Here is a 17,035-nt window from a genome sequence, read left to right on the forward strand (position 1 = left end):
GGTGTATGTGTGTGCATGTGTGCATGTGTGTGCCTGTGTGTGGGTGTATTGTGCATGTGTGCATATGTGTGCCTGTATGTGGGTGTATGTGTGTGCATGTGTACATATGTGTGCCTGTGTGTGGGTGTATGTGTGTACGCGTGTGCATGTGCGTGCCTGTGTGCACATTTCTGGGAGAGATGTGAGCACGGGATAGAATGAGAATGATCAGCTCATCCTTTTCCTTTTTTGCTGTGGTTTCTTGGAACCTCAGACACTTATTTTGTGACATAATTATGCCAATCACTCGATCTTTAAATCCTGACAAAATGGTCTTCTATCTTTCCTCTATAGTTTTAAACTTTCTTCTACATCTTGATTTCATCTGCTTTGTATATAGATATTTTTACTGATATCTCTCTTAAACCCTTTGGGGTGGTGGAACTAGCAGGACCCAAGTGTGGAAAATGACAAGGACATTTCAGACATACTTCAAAATGTGTTAGAAACGTGTTAGAAAAAACCCCGCCTCCCAGTTCCAGTGTGTGAAATGTGACTGTGCTACTGAGGGAGGACCCCAGACCCCTCCAGTGACTGGTCTTCTTCCTGGAGAGGTCCAGAGGAGTCACTGGGAATTAGGAGACCCCAGCACTGCCCGCAGACCCTTGTGCACCCGCCTCTGGTGTCTTGGCCCACTTGCACGTCTGCCCAGCACAGCCTGGCCACTGCATCCTCTGAGCCAGGGCCGTGACAGTGCCGGGGTGGGAGCAAAGCACTTCATAAATGCAGAAGGGTGTTAACTCTGGGCATGATGCTCTCTGAGAATGATCTTTCTGGAAGGTCAGCAACAAGAGATGCTTACTGGCTGTATGCAGAACTTCCGGATGGTGTAGTCGACCAAAACCACGCAGTCCTCCACGCACACCCGGATGTTTCCATAGGTCCAGCAGCCTTGGTCGGGCCAGTACTGATGGCACTTTTCCTGCACGGAACAATTTAATAGAAGCAAATAGATCTGTGGGTGCAACGCATCATGACATCCCTCCACCCAACCACAGAAGGCCTCACACACACCAGCTGGAGTCACACAGCTCCCACAGCTGAGAAACAGCAAGTTCATGTGTGTCCACCTCATGAATGGGGAAACTGAGGCTGCATAACTGGTGAAAGGCAGCCTTGAGACTATGGCTAGGACGCCCCAAGGCTTTCTGATGTAGACACCAACAATGTCTCATTTCTTCATTCATTCACGAATCCCATACATTTTATTAACTGACCATCAACCAGTCATGCTGAGCCTGTAACCTTAAGAGCTGGGTACCTAACTCCAAATGACCCTCAGGCCAGAGGGCAAGGATGGTGCTTCCCCAGGCATTTCCCACTGGATTCAGCAATTTGTGTTTTTCCTGCTCAGTTCACTAAGGACAAAGTTAATTTGCACCACTGCCAGTCTGCCGTTCAAGACTGATGAACCTGTGATTGGCCTAATGATCTTCATTTTTCTGTAGCAGGGACAACGCTGCCGTGGAGTCTGCAGAACAGGGTGCATTGCTCCTGATAGGCCCATTTCTTTACCTTCCCAACCTCTGAAGCAAGAATGACTCAAAATACACGTTTCAGGAGCCCTTTCATTTGGCAGCACCGCCCGCAGCACCTGCCCAGTGGTGTCCTCCATCAGCGTGGACTTCACGAGGGTGCGTTGCTACAGATAGGCCCATTTCTTTACCCCAAACTCTGAAGCAAGAATGACCCAAAATACATGTTCCAGGAGCCCTTTCATTTTGTAGCACCGCGCGCAGCACCTGCCCGTGGGCGTCCTCCATCAGCGTGGACTTCACGAGTGAATGAGGACCCACCTCAAGGGGGAAAAGATCTATTTCATCTGCCAGATAAACACCTCTGGAATGGAACAAGCCTGCCAATCATCAGAGAGCACGTCCAGGGAATGGCCCCTGAGCAGCACAGCTCGTGGTCAAGACTCCAGGATTAACAATCTTATGAAACTGACAGCATCTGGTATTTAGTAGAGAGCAGCATCGTGTTACGACGGCCACAGACAACTTCCCCCTCCCTACTCCTGGCTCCGGGCGGGGCTGCGGGTCACAGGGCATCTCTGATGCAGCCCAGGGGAACTGCAAATGCCTACAGGTCCCGGTTTGGGCGAGTGTTGGCCCTATGGGGAGCCCTGGGGACCCTCCTGAGCTTCTCAGCTTGGAAGGCTCTCCGGTAGGAACTGAGAACGTCTCAGCCTCTCAAGGGCTCAGTGTTGGTGGCTGGTTTTATACCCCCTCCCTCTGCCTCCCTCTCACCCGATCATGAGATGCCAGGGCAGCTGTGTTTTGCAATGCAGAGCCCAGGATGTGGAAGCCAAGGAAACCACAACAGAAGTGTGAGCAATTAAGAAAAAGGGAACTCTATTGAGAAATGATTTCATCTGAATTGGTGAGAATCAGGATGCGGCAGCAGCCCAGCCCTGAGTCACAGGAGTGGAAAAATCCAGTCGGAGGCTATGGAGGAAGATGGAGAGAAAATGCCAGTGACATTTTCAGCAGAATGACTGAAAGGGGGAGGCGGGGGCGTCCTGAGCCCCACTGCTTCCGTGCTGGTCTCATGCTTGGAGCACCAGCTCCAGGAAGACTGGTCCTATGGGCCGCAGGTCACAGGGGACCCTGAGACTCCTGGAGAAGGCTCAGCCTCCTTTTCCCTCGCGTGGGTGTCCTCCTCCATGGCCGCTACAGCGCAGGCAGGGTGAAGAGCCCTGTGCTGGGAATCTCCTGCTTCCCTCTGTCACTCTTCCCCATGACAAAGGATGACAGAGGCAAGATTTGCAAGGGCAAAGGGGTGACCCTCCGCAGCCCTGTTTCAGCTCCCCTGAGAGCAGAATGAAAGCCGCCATCCTATTCCTGACCAGAAATGGTGGCTGGAGGCTGCTTCCCGTGTTTTGGGTGGCAATTAGTAAGCTGGCACTACGGGGACCAGAGCACCTCCCAGTCTGCCCTTCCTGTGGGCTCCTGCCACCCATCTTCTGCCCCAGCTGAGTTCCCTACGGCCTGGCAGTCCCATCTAAAAATGGCAGCCCTTCCCCACAGTCCTCGCTACGATGCCTGGGAACTGCCGGGGCCAGGCCAGCAGATGACTGAGGAGCTCAGGACACAGCAGGCCCTGAGCGGGGCTGGGCAGGACACATGGCTCCCGCTGAACTGGGCCTTCAAGCCAGAACATGCCAGAAGCACAGCCTCCTAATTGTCGCCCCACCTGTGGCAAGTGTCCCTCCGGCTCCCAGTTCTTCTTTCGTTCTGGAGAGTGAGCTCACTGCCTATGTCATGGCTCCCTGCCTATCACTCAACACCCGCCCCCCGCCACAGGCTTCCCACAGCCCCACTTCTCAGCCCTGAATTTGAGCCCCCATTCCTTGCACCTGGGACAGAGGTGGCCCAGCATAGCAGATGCTAATGAGTACTTGTTACATTAGGAAACGAATCAGTTCAACTTTTCTTCTTTGTCAATGATTCAAATTCTTATAATGTACATGCATCCTTTTTTGAATTAGAAACAGCTAATTAAATATATTTGGATGACAAATCAACATTTCTTCAATATACCATGTTTTTCAAATGCATTTCTCTAGCCTGGATAATAAGCGTGAAATCATGTTCATTTCTAGTCTGAGGTCTGCCGCATGACATGCTCAACATCCTAAAATTCTAACTTCTCAGATTCATGTCTCCGATCAGGCAGGCAGAGCCTGGGGCCGGCCTCTCACTTGGGAAAAAAGGAAACTCTTGTGTCATCGTGTTATCACAGATTAGATAACAGTGAGATGCCGGGGAGACGGGGGATTTGTTTTGTGATGAAAATGCTGTCAGCCACTGCATGTGTTTGGGTGCTCTCTGCAGTGATAGTGGGAGGAAGGGAGGGAAGGAGGAAGAGGAAGTGGTAAGAACATCCCCAGCCCGGCAGCAGCAGCTGAAAGGAAGTGATACCGGGGTCAGATGCCTGGAACTCACCTCTTTCCTTTCTTTCAAGTTCGTTAACATGACGATGGTCGCAGACTTTTGCTCCCAGACCATTCTCCAGAAGTCGTTCACCGTTTCCTGTTTGGGGCCTGTGTGTAGAGGACAATTCTGAAGTCAAAAGGCATGAAGGGAAGTCACTTTGGGGTCCCAGCCCCGGCACCCTGGCCATTGGCCCCTGGATAGCTGTTCACTCCCTTCTCAGGCTTGTTGGGGACACACACGTCATGCCCTGAAGTGTTCCAGAACTGGCAGGGGCTGTCTGTCCTGCCACTCACCCACTCCAGCTGGGAACTCCTCAGTGGGCAAGATAATTGGGCCCAGGTTGAGTTATGACATTCACAGGTAAGAAGCAGGGTTCAGAGGAGGGCTGGGTCCACAGCCAAGTGTGGGAGAGCTGGTGAAAGCCTTGGGAGAGGCAGAGACTGGCTGGCCTCCCCCTGCATTCCCAATCCCCTCCTCTTTGTGAAAATCTTCCTCTCAGCATGGTGCTGTTCGATACGACATGAGCTAAAGTCCCTCGGCAAGGGATCTGAACAACAGACAAAGTGTCACTAGGAGAAAGTCCTCTGCCCCTGTCCACTTCCTGTCTGAGCTGCGGCTGTTTTGCAGTCCCGAGCTAAGCGCTTCATGCTGAGGGGGATGGGCCGGGAGATAAGGAAGCCCCTGGCCCTGCTGCTGTCCCACTCTGGCCTGGCTCCCTGTGGTGTCTGCTGGCAAGAGAGAAACACATGCTTTCATCTGTTTCAGCCAGGATCGCCAGGTTTCCGAGGTTTCCAGCGGGGCACATTCCTGATGTCCTCTGTGTGTGCACATGCGTGTCCTTTTTTCTTAGAGATTCTGCATTTCTAACAACTTCCCAGGTGATTTTGACACACGCTGAATTTCAGAGCTCATTGCCCTAAACACTCCTGGCCTAAGAGTGAGGAAGTCTGAGGAATGTGGTTTCAGCTCCACTGATACCTAACTGCACGTGCACCACCAGCTCCTGCAGATGACAACCTCTGGTGGAACGGAGTGATGCTGGATTCAGTACTCAACACACAAGGGAGGGCCAGCCCTGTGCAAGGTGAAGGGCATGTTTTCACGGCTGAAGTATCTTCTTGGTTATAGCCTTGATCTGAAAAGCTACTCACCCTACTACCCACCCCCAAAGTTTGGGGCCATGTAGGGCTCAGCCAGCTGAGAGAAATTCAAGGTTACCTGATGCAGGTATTAACATGCTGGAGTGGCAGCCGGGGCCACTGCATGCCCTGCGTTCACACCGTATAGGTGTGGAAATAAGTGTGTGTTTCTCTGACTGTCTACACATATCCGTTGTGTGAATGGATATAACGTGTCTGTTAGGTGTAAACATGTGCACAAAAATCCAGTGTAAGTCCTTGGTCTTGTTGGCATACAGACAAGGAAATAAGAGCTATTCACATCATTTTACCAAAAATACGTTCAGAAATTAATAAAAAGCTTACCTTGAGCTGCTATGAATTTATTCTTCTCTTTGTAACCCTAGAAAAAATAGCATCAGATTTATATGTTTTCAGAATTATCTCTGCTGAAAGGATTTGTTGTCATTGCTGTTAGGAAAGTAATACATATTCACCATGGAAAATTTGCAAAACACAGGAAAAGGTTAAGAAGAAAAGAAAACTCACCAGCAATTCCAGAAATAACAAATCCTATTTCATACGTCTCCTCTCTAGTCTGTTTTTCTGCAAAACCTTTCCCAGACTCACACACAAGCAGAGATATGCAGACATTTCTGTCCTCTAATTGGGTGAACGTGTACAATTTATTTTATGTTGTATTTTTAATGATAATTTTATAATTTATATTAAATGATCTCTTAAAGATCAATACAAATGGAGTTCTAGTAATCCACTGCACATGGTTTTACCACAATCTGCTTAACTGCCTATGCTTCCTGTTCTATTTGGTCAGGAATATACATAATGCTGCAATGAACATCCTCTGTGCTTATCTCTGTCTCTCGAAGTCAAATTCCCAGATGCTGATGCTAGCTTGTAAAGCACAGGCAGTTCCGTGCCCTCTGTGCTTGTGGCCAAACTGCCCAGAAAGGTTGTGACAATTTACACTCCTGGCACCAGACAAGAAAGTGCTCACTGGTCATGCCTCAGCTGGGCTAGGGGACTAGGAAGCCTCTGCCCACTTACATCTATGTAGGAAGCATTGATGTAGTCCGAACAGGAAGTTCCATCCGCTTGGCTCAGAATCACCCTAGAATGGTCATCTGGAAAAAACCCAAACAAAGCCAAGATATTAGGACCAGGAATCACAGTGCTGTCTCTTCATCTGCAGTGTCAGCTCCTGGGAAGGGGAAATGTAGCTTCACGGCCACACCGGGGGTGGCAGAGATGTTCTTCCTCAACGTTCCCATGGAGACCGCTGGTGTCCCGAGAGAGAATGCACCTGCTTTGGTGAACACGGACTGTCTCAGCCGTGGGATGCCGACAACGGTTGGATTTCAGTCCCCAGGACGGAGGCCACTGGGTCATTACATAGACAAGAACAGCAGAACGTGCCGGGCCCCTGCAGTGCAAGGGCTGTATTTCATGAACCCTGCACTGGGCCCCAGTATTACCAAGTGCGGGTGCACTTAAAAAAGCCCCAGGACAGAAGAACTGGGTCCACTCTCCAAGGCTTCCCAGGGAAATGATCGCCAGCCCCATGAGGACAAGGGGATGTGGGGGTCTAGGATCGGGGACTCTAAGCCTCAGTCCCACCACCAGAGTCTGCCTCAGAGCTGCAGGGCGAGCACAGTGAGGAGCGCCTGGTAGATCCAGCCTGTTGCACAAGCACTTTTCTGGGGTGGAAGGCTGACCGTGGAGTGCTGTGTGTGGGGTGTGTGTGAGCGTCTGGATGTTTGTGGTGTGACTGGTGTAGTGTGTGAGCCTGATGTGTGTGGTGTGTATACTGGTGCAAGTATGTTGTGTGTTGTGCGTTTGTGGTATCTGTGAGTATGTAAGTGTGGCATGTGCTGTGTGTATTTTTGTGGTATGAGTGGTGTAGCGTGCGTATGATGTGTGTGTGTGGTGTATACTCTGGTATAAGTGTGTTGTGTGTGGTGTGTAGTGTGTGGTGTAGTGAGTGTGGTGTGTATGTGTAGTGTGCATGTGGGTGTGTATGTGTGGTGTCTGTGTGTGTGTGTGGTGTGTATGGTGTATGTGTGTGGTGTGTGTGGCGTGCACGTGTGTAGTGTGTGTGCTGTGTGAATGTCTGCATGTGGGTTTGGTGTGTATGTGTGTAGTGTGTGGTATGTGTGTGGTGTGTATGTGTGGAGTGTGTGGTATGTGTGTGGTGTGTATGTGTGTGGTGTGTGTGGTGTGTTTGTGTGGAGTGTGTGGTGTGTGTGTGGAGTGTGTATGTGTGGTGTGTGCGGTGTGTGTGTAGTGTGTGTGTACACACACATCAGGGCTCCATCATGACTTTTGTGGGTCGCAGTCACTTCTGCCTTCCCAGCTTCCTCCATAGAACTATCAAGAAGGCTACCTTAGGCCTGGGTTGGTCGCTAGTGAAAAGATGCGCTCCAGAATGGGTTTGGCATATTTTGTGTGTGATCTGAAGAGAAATGAAGACGTGTTCACGGGCCTCTAAAAGTGCTGTGGGCCTGGCCCTGCTCTTCCTGTGACCTTTCCCAGGAACGGCCGGCTGGGCCAGGCTGGGACAAGGCTGGTGCTGAGGACGTTTATGCTGCACTGGGCACAGAGTCTGGCACGTGGTAGAAGCTTGGAGCCTCCTTCCTGACTCATTGTTGAGTAACTCTAGGTCCTCTCCCTGCTTTCTCTGCTTAGTCCTCGATCAGGGTGGGTTGTGTTTGTGGCGTTTGTGTGTGTTTGTGGCGTTTGTGATGGGGAGCCGGGCAGCCCCCAGGTCATAACTTGTTTGTCTCACCTTCACCTGGAAGGCTGCCGGGCGGGCCATGGGCTAATGGCCTGGGACCCCCGATGGCTGAGCCAGCTCCGTCTGGCTCCCTGCAGAGAAAGGGCAGGTACACCTCTCAGAGACAGCCATAGCCCACACAGGGTGGCCAGGGAGTCAGACCCCAAACTTACAGTCCTGCAGACCTCACTGTGAGACCCTCCTGCTCAGGGAGTGGCAATGCTCAGGCAGAAATAGCTCTGCTGAACACATTACACTAGTTGAAAATAATTTGGAATGGTTTATGCTTTGAGAACAGCTATAGAAAAGCACAGGGTAAAATATAGCCTTCTGCTTAGATTTAGAATCTTGCAGTTTCTAAGAGCTTCCTGTCTTTTTATTCTAAAAAGTCACACTTCACATTCAAAACATTAGTTCCTAAAATTATCATCAACTGTTGGCACTTTTCCAGAAAAGAGGCCTCGCTTGCCATCAGCCACAGTCTTTCTATAGGCAAAAGTCAAGCCTGCCTGACATGCAAAGCACCTTGACTTCGGACCCCAGAGCTCCCCAGGGCCAAGGGTCACGTTATGACTCTGTTGAAAGACTGGGAAAGGCAGGGAAGGTGCCCGGGGCTGGGGAAGTTGGGTCCCTTCTCCCGTCTCACCCAGGTGACTCTCAGTCCCACCCTAAGTGATACTAGGGGCTGTCACCCTGGGGGCTGATGGAGCAGCCCTGAGAGCTCCCTGCCCGATGTCCCTTCAGCCTTAAGTCTTCCTGATAGCTAATGCCAGATGCCACCCCATTAATCCTTGCCAGGCCACAATGTCTCCATGCCACTATTCTGTAAACCCGTCTTTCCACCCGTATGAAACACGGCAGAGTCCGCCAGCCCCAGGAGGCTGCCTGGGCCCTGGGGTTCCCATGGTGTGGTGCTCCTGCCAGGAGCAGGGGAAAGATCTTACAGGGGAAGCTAGAAAAACCCATTCTGAATCTGACTACGCTTTCAGGCTTGGAGGAAACGCTAATTGACTCCCGTAGCACAACCTAGAGAACGCAGCTCAGAGAAGACTTGAGAACGCGGCTCAGAGAAGACTTGCAGTGGGTGGGCCGGGCCTCTTCCAGGTGGGGGACTCCCAGGTGAGGCCCCTGCTCTGCCCTGGGCCATCACACCTTGAGGGGGGCACTGGGTGTACGTAATGCCCACACTTGGCCATGATTCTGCTTCCATGGAGGTCCCAAATAAATAGTCTTAATTAACAATATGATGTTACCTTTAAGGGATGAACGTTTACTGATGGAGAGAAATGAGGAATTCAGGAAGGTGCTTAGCACTGAGCAGTTTCTTAACACGTATGGCTGGCAAATCAAGGCACAACTTAAAACCACTCAATTAAGGTAATAAATTAAGCACTGATACTAATTTCTAGATATCCCACATTGGACACAAATTATTCTAAAGATCTCAGACCTCCTCCTGCCACGGCCTTCCTTTCCTCTCAGCTGCTCCAGCCGTGTAAGTTGCCTCCCCTCTTTCTGTGATATCTTCCATCCATTGGCAACAAATCCGCTCCAAAGCGTGCAGAATGTAGCCATGGTCTGAGCCACCGTCAAGGCTCAGCTGTGTGACCACCACATGGCCTCCTGACCCATCTTTCTGGTGTTGCCTTGGCCACCCCTACACATATGTGTTGACTGAAAGACTATTTGACGGATTTCTCCCAGTTTTCCTTGGATCATGGGTTCACAATGGGTTTTGTAAAAACCACATGTCAATCCTATGCAGGTAAAATGAGAGAGTTATTTTTAAAAAGTGCACAGTTTGGACAGACCACAGATTGGACAGACCGTAGCTGCTCTGACATACAGAGCAGGTGAAGTCAATTCTAGTCCGAAAAACGCAGCAGTGAGCAGCCTTCCGGGGCCCACATGGGCTGCCTTCCTCCATCCCACTGAGGCCCTGGCAGGGTGGGGTGACTCCCTCTGTGGACCAGGGGGAGGCCGCAGGTTCAGGATTTAGACCTGAACTTAGTGGAGCCCTTTGAGGATGCCATTTTGTTAGCCTCATGGGCAAAGCAGACGATGGGAGGGGCCCAGGTGGGGTGAAGGATCCCGAACTGCACCCCCCGATCCCCGCCGCTGGGCCAGCTCTTTTTTTTTTTTTTTTGAGATGGAGTTTTGCTCTTGTTTCCCAGGCTGGAGTGCAATGACGTGATCTTGGCTCATGGCAACCTCTGCCTTCTGGGTTCAAGAGATTCTCCTGCCTCAGCCGCCCAAGTAACTGGAGTTACAGGCATCCACCACTATGCCCGGCTAATTTTTTGTATTTTTAGTAGAGATGGGGTTTTACTATCTTGGCCAGGCTGGTCTTGAACTCCTGACCTCAGGAGATCCACCTGCCTCGGCCTCCCAGAGTACTAGGATTACAGGCATGAGCCACATAGCACCTGGCCTAGGCCAGCTCTTACAAAGGCGGCTCAGAACCTGCAGAGTTTGTCTTGGCACCAAGACAGGCTGTGAAAGCTGCCCCCAGGTCACCGAGACACGCCCCCGCACACACCCATCTGCTCCCTGGCCCTGCCACCTCCTGGTACCCACGCTTCCCGGCCCATGCCCACTTGTACTGTTGGGGTTAAATCAGGTTGATTCAGAGCCTTCCTACAAAGCTGCTGCCCACCTACAAGTTTCATGTTCTGTCATTTTTGTCCTTGGTCCAGGACCCCAGACAACTCTAGGGATTTGCAGTTTGTGGCCACAAGCACTGAGTCTGAGGGAAGGGAGTTGCCCAGGGCCACTCGCAGGCCTAGACTGGGTGCCAGGCCTGAGTTCCACAGGGGAGGCCCTGCCAGCTGGCACCCATGGCCACGAAACAGCACCCTTACCTGCTGGGCCCCAAGCAGCCCAGGTCTCAACAGTAAGCACAGGCTTGGCAGCCAGACCCACCAGCAACCAAGGTGCCCAGGGCCTGTGCGGGGAGACTGCCACCTAGAGAGGAACATTCTGGAGTCCTAGGTGCAAACGCTGAGCAGTTAGACAGATTTGGGGCCTCAGTCTTTGGCCTCTGAGCACCAGGAATGGCCCGCAGTCATGGGGAGCTGTAAGGCAAAGCTGAGTTTAGCGCAAACACCATCGATCATGCAAAACATAAAATAAAATCTTACTGGGAAGGATGTTCGGATATCTGTTTTTTTCTCTGTTTTCTTCTTTATTTGCCAGTTCAAAAGTTCCTTGTATGTGTCCAGATGGCAATGACTGGAAGAAAATGTAGCATTAGTATGAAATGTGATGGTTTCAAACACCATGCTCATGTCAGTTTCCCTACTGAACACAGGAATTACGAAAACATGTGGAGCAAACTACCTGCTGTCCATAGTCCATCTCTGCCTCAGACCTTGTACCAGGCACGGGGCAGAGAATGAAGGAGACACAGACCCTGGCTTTCCCCAGGGTGCTCTCTCTTGTGGGGTGAACAGTGGTGTGGTCAAAGTGGTGGTCTCATCAGCCAGACCCTGCGCTGCATGAAGGTGGAGACTTGCCTTTGCATTTCCATGGTATCTCAGGGTCCACAGGCCTGGGCCTAGAGCAGGCGCCTATGATTTGGTAAGAACTGACTGCGACAGAACTGTGAACTGGGAGATGGGGGAGCGAGGACAGGCATGCAGAGGGTTTACAGTAGGATGCTGTGACTTTGGGGCTGAAGGATGAATAGAGTGGTTCTGGGAGGCAAGGGGTGAGAAACAGCCTTAGATACAGTCCTGATCTTGCTTAAGACTCCAGGCGTGCTCTGTGGACCAGTGGCATGGGCACGCCTGGGAGGGTGCTTTTTAGAAATGCAGACTCTCTGGCTGCACCCCAGAGCTACAGAATCAGCACGAATATTACCACGATCCCCAGCGCTTCAGTGCACACGCCTTTGGGAAGCACTACCCTCACCAACTCCTTTGTCCCAGTCAGGGAAGTCAGGTGTGAGACGAATGCCGCGGGGCCCTTGTCCCCTCTGAGCAACATAGCTGAGTGTGAACTCTAGTGGCCTGAATCCTAGTTCTTTCTGCCACCTGGAGCCGCCACCTCTGATTCCTGGTCACCTCCAGCTGTCCTGCGTCTGCTTGCTGCTCAGGTGAGCTCCCCACAATGCACAGTGTGAAAAGCCTCTTGAAGCCCTGAGTCCTGTCCTTTGATATTACACCCAACCAGTGGCTGGACCCGGGGCCACTGGGATTCCAGTAACATGTATCAATATTCATTGAGTGCCTCAGTGTGCCAGGTACGGTGGAAGGAGCCGGGTCATCTGCTCCAGCCTTCACAAATCACCTACTATTAGGTGATACTAGGATGGTCCCCGTTTTATGGGTGAGGAAACTGAAAGCCAAAGTGAGGTATTGTAGATTTGCCCAGGGTCACCCAGCGAGCAAGGGGCAGGAGCCTGGAGCAGTGCCCAGACCACCAGGAGGATGCTCACTTCTTCAAATGTGGGAGAACGTGAGGGGTCCCGCTGCCACCACCCAGGAGAGCGGAGCAGGCCTCACCGTGTAGCTTTGGATCTAAGTCATGCAGGCCTGAGCTTGCTCACAACGCAGGGCAGGGCCTGACCTGCCGCCCACAGGTGTCCCGAGCCTTCCTCTCCCGAGAGCAGGAAGCTTCTCCAATTGCAGACTCAGATCTGACCAGCCGGTGCCCATGGTGGGCCCTTCCAGGCCATGGGGTTTGTTGGTCCCAAAGCAGAGGCAAGAGGGTCGCTTATGTGGAGGGACCTGCCTGGCGGCACTGTGGCAAGGGTGATGGGTGGTTCTCGGCCTCATCCCCAGCCACCAGCACCTACGCCGCCTGTAGTTCCTGATTCTTCATCAGAGCCGTCTTCCTACTAACTTTCTTGACCTAATCTAAGCCTGACATCTGTGGTAAAATTCTAAAGCCTTCCGTTTTTCTACCCGGGAAAGCTTTTTTTGGTCCCAGCACTGAAAATACACAGGAGGCGTGATACCGGATGGTGTGTACATGATACTGTGCATTTGTCAAAACCCAGAGCACGCACAACACACAAACCCTGACGTGTGGACTTCTGCTAGTAACAACAGCGCGGTGTTGGTTCATCAGTTGCAGTAGTTGAAGCACACGAACGCAGGAAGCTAATCATAGGAGAAACTGCTCGCAGGGGAGGAAGGGGGCATATGGGAACTCTGTACTTTCTGTGCAATTACTCTGTACAGCTAAAACTGCTCTAAAATAAAGTCTGTGAAAAGATAAATTAGGCCAGGTGTGGTGGCTCACACCTGTAATCCCAGCACTCTGGAAGTCGAGGAGGGTGGATCACCTGACGTCAGGAGTTCACGACCAGCCTGGCCAACATGGTGAAACCCCGTGTCTACTAAAAATATAAAAATTAGCTGGGCGTGGTGGTGGGCGCCTGTAGTCTCAGCTACTTGGGAAGCTGAGTCAGGAAAATCGCTTGAACCTGGGAGGCAGAGATTGCCGTGAGCCAAGATTTCACCACTGCACTCCAGCCTGGGCGACAGAGCGAGACTCTCTCTCTCTCAAAAAAAAAAGAAAAAAGAAAAAAAGAAAAAAGCTCCCTGGAGGGATTGAACGACCAGGATGGACCAAGCTCTGACACCTCACAGCTGCTTGTTCCTGGCAGCTGCAGAGATCCAGACCATGGAGATGGAGCGTAGCCACCCAGCTGCACAGAGGGTCAAAGTCGAAGTGGTGAGGGGCATCGTGTCCTGTGCATCGCACACGTACGTATCCTGGATCCAGGCGCACGTGGATCCTGCAACCCTATCTCTGGCTGTCAGTCTACTGTGGTCTCAAATCTCGGAGCTGCTCAGGTGGCCCAGGGGAAAGGAAAGACCTGGAGGGGTCTGTGCACCCAGCTGAGCCCTGCAGTGCCTCACTTGGGGCTTGCTCACAGTAACCGGCCGATGAATACCTTGTGATTGGCTGTCCCATTATGTAAATTGTCCAAATCGTTTGTGGTTTGTCTGTTTGAGGTGAGATTTCATTTATTTTCTTTTTTTTAAAAAAATTTTTATTTTTGAGACAGGGTCTCACACTGTTACCTAGGCTGGAGTGCAGTGGCGCGATCTTGGCTCACTGTAACCTCGGCCTCCCAGGTTCAAGTGATTCTCCCATCTCCGCCTCCTGAGTAGCTGGGATTACAGGTGCACGCCACCATGCCTAGCTAATTTTTGTAGTTTTTGGTAGAGATGGGGTTTCACCATGTTGCCCAAGCTGGCCTGGAACTCCTGGGCTCAAGTGATCTGCCCACCTCGGCCTCTCAAAGTGCTGAGAAGTACAGGCGTGAGCCACCACACCAGGCCTAGACATTTCATTTCAATGAACTCATGAGCCACGTTCCTTTCCCTCTCCGCTCGGTCGTGTCGGGCAGGCAGCAGGAGAGGGTACAAGAAGCGAGGTGTGGGCAGCTCTGCAAGAGGCCCCAGCTGCTCTGTGGGGCTCCAGGGAATGGTTCTGGCTTGTTTACTGTGCTGGAAGCTTTGAGGCTGACACTTCCCTCTGCATCTTTATAGCACTTGTCAGTGTGCTAGTCCTAAGCACTCGGCTTGACATAACTTGCTAGGGTGGAGGTAGGGAAGGGCCTGCTTGAAGAGGGGGATTTTCCTTGGCCCGATGGTGCTCCCTTTCCAGGACTTACTCTGGGGCCTGGGAACAGACTTTCCTAGGACGCTGTTCTACCAGTGCAGGGTGGAGACTGCAGAGTGCATTTTCGTAAGGACTCAGTTGCATTATCCAACCTCATGTCCATGTTATCACAGTCCTATGGGGGGCAGGGAGTATCCTCATTTCACACATGAGGAAACAGGCAGAGGTTAATTGCCCAAGCTCTCTCAGGCTGACTCCAGCATTCACCTCACTGTACAGACCCCAATACCAAATCCTTTTCATCCCCACCAAGTTTGCCTGCACTGTGAATTGGTAATGCACACATGTCAAAACTCAACTGGATCGGCCACTTTGAGACGCCTGTGTCTCCCTTTAGTGTCTCCCTTTCATGACTTTGGGGAGAGGAGTTCAGATCAGAGGGCAAGAGAAAAGAAAGATGGGGTTGGGAGCATGTCCCTCTTAGGACCCGAGGGAGAGCTGGCCATGGCAGGCTCCAGTGCTCTCAGAGGACGGGTGCTGCATGAACATGGTCTCAGGACATGGCCAGCCCTTCACTGGACAGATGAGGAAAAAGCACAGCCTGGGCAACACAGTGGGACTCCATCCCTACAAAAAAAAAAGTAAAAAGCCAGTGGGCATGGTGGCACATGCCTATAGTTCCAGCTACTTGGGAGGCTGAGGTGGGAGGATCACTTGAGCTGGGAGGTTGAGGCTGCAGTGAGCTGTGAGCAGGCCCCTGTGCTCCAGTCTGGGAGACACAGCGAGACCCCATGTCAAACAAACAAACAAAACAATGACAAAAAAGCAGCTCCCCCAGGGTTCCCCAGACACGGGATCAGGCTCCGTGATCCTGACTTCGGGTCCAATGTTCTTCCCCTCCACCACATCTCTACCCTGCCTGTCACTGAGCAGAGGGACTCCAATATTCAGCCAAGGGCCACCCAGTGGCAGAAGAGCATGAGGGACTTCCTCTGGGTGCAAAATTTAATGGGGTGCCCCCAAAATTCAGAAACCAGGGGAAATTATATCTGAATGCAATATTTTTAAAAGTCCAAATCAAGGCACAAAATCTATGATGAACAAAATATGAAACTTTTCACTAATGGCAGGGTGAGTAGCTGTGTGGTGACAAGCCATATGTATCAGGGCCCAGGGCAACAGGGAAAAACTGTTAGCCCAAGCCTATCTTCCGTTATGGTCATGCTATTTTCTTCACCAGGGGCTGCCTGCATTCATTTTGATATTTTATTTGTTACCTTTACTGTGGTACTGATACTTTTGATATTTTAAGTGTTGTGTTAAAATATCATGTATCCCACTTGCTGTCTTAAATTTTGTGCCTGGGGTGAGTGTCTCACCTGCCCCACCCTATTCCCGGACTCCCTCCCTGGGAGTGGCCCCCACTTTTGAGCTGGTTCTGACTCAGACACCCCTATCAGCAAGCCCAGCCCCTGCCACTTGGGGAAACAAAAGTACAAGGAGAAACGGGATGAGAAGGGTGGGGAAGGGGATCTGCTAGCTGAAAACTTGGATAGTTATTTTGAAAATGAGAAGGTCTGTTGTCAGACTGAGAGATTGCAACACAATAGTGCTTGAAGCTGTCTTTCAATATGACCTAATTTCTCCAAAAAAGGGGACACATTTGGAAACAATAAAAAGGAAGCGAGATAAAGGCAGAGGAGGCTTGTGCTAAAAAAACAAGCAATGGACAGTTTACATGTGCCACCACCTTCCCATGCCTTCACACGTTGCTTCTGGGTAAAGTCTGATGTCTGCACAGAGTTCACGCCATCTTCAGATATAACAACTGCACAACACTGTTGTTTACAATATCCATCGTCTCAGCCTCCCGTTCCAACTTCAAGGTAATTAAGACAGGCCCATCTCCATTGCCCCTTCCTAGGTAGTGGAAGACAACTTCAAGGAGATTAACTGATGTGCCAGGGCCAGCATGCAACAGGCATAGCCAGGACCAGTCAGCAGTCCTGCTGAAAACCTATCCTTTTTACGATCAACACTCAGTACAGCCACATGCAAGAAGGTGAAGATACATAAAATTCAAAACATGACCAAGGATAAATACTGAATAGCAAAATCCAAGACAACACTTCCTCATATCTGTTTGTCTACTTCTCTATCTGCCCATCCATGCATGCATCCATCCATCCATCCATCTGCCCTCCCACTCATCCATCCATCATCCATCCATCCATCCACCCATCCATTCATCCATCCATCTGCCCTCCCACTCATTTATCCATCCATTCATGCATCCATCCATCCATCATCCATCCATCCATCCATCCATCCATCCATCCATCCATCCATCCACCCTCCCACTCATCCATCCATCCATGCATGCATGCATCCATCCATCCATCCACCCATCCATTCATCCATCCATCTGCCCTCCCACTCATTCATCCATCTATCCATCCATCCATCCATCCATCCACCCTCCCACTCATCCATCCATGCATGCATGCATCCATCCATCCATCCATCCATCCATCCATCCATCCATCCATCCTCCCACCCATCCATCC

At 51.2% G+C, this 17,035-nt stretch overlaps 1 protein-coding gene across 9 annotated transcripts in view; it reads right to left on the reverse strand.

Annotated features, from left to right (window-relative positions):
- Positions 1-17,035, reverse strand: part of PTPRE (protein tyrosine phosphatase receptor type E) — a 175,764-nt gene that overhangs the window by 21,237 nt on the left and 137,492 nt on the right. For all 9 annotated transcript variants that reach the window (XM_023224204.3, XM_023224201.2, XM_023224199.3 and 6 more), the window contains 5 exons: positions 11,030-11,120; positions 6,164-6,240; positions 5,462-5,498; positions 3,987-4,084; positions 842-961 (listed from right to left, as the gene is read on the reverse strand). In XM_023224204.3, the coding sequence (XP_023079972.1) occupies positions 842-961; positions 3,987-4,084; positions 5,462-5,498; positions 6,164-6,240; positions 11,030-11,120 (423 nt within the window). The remainder of the gene's footprint in view (positions 1-841; positions 962-3,986; positions 4,085-5,461; positions 5,499-6,163; positions 6,241-11,029; positions 11,121-17,035) is intronic.

The sequence above is a fragment of the Piliocolobus tephrosceles genome, chromosome 9 (assembly GCF_002776525.5).
Source record: "Piliocolobus tephrosceles isolate RC106 chromosome 9, ASM277652v3, whole genome shotgun sequence".
In the NCBI taxonomy this organism is placed as follows: domain Eukaryota; kingdom Metazoa; phylum Chordata; class Mammalia; order Primates; family Cercopithecidae; genus Piliocolobus; species Piliocolobus tephrosceles.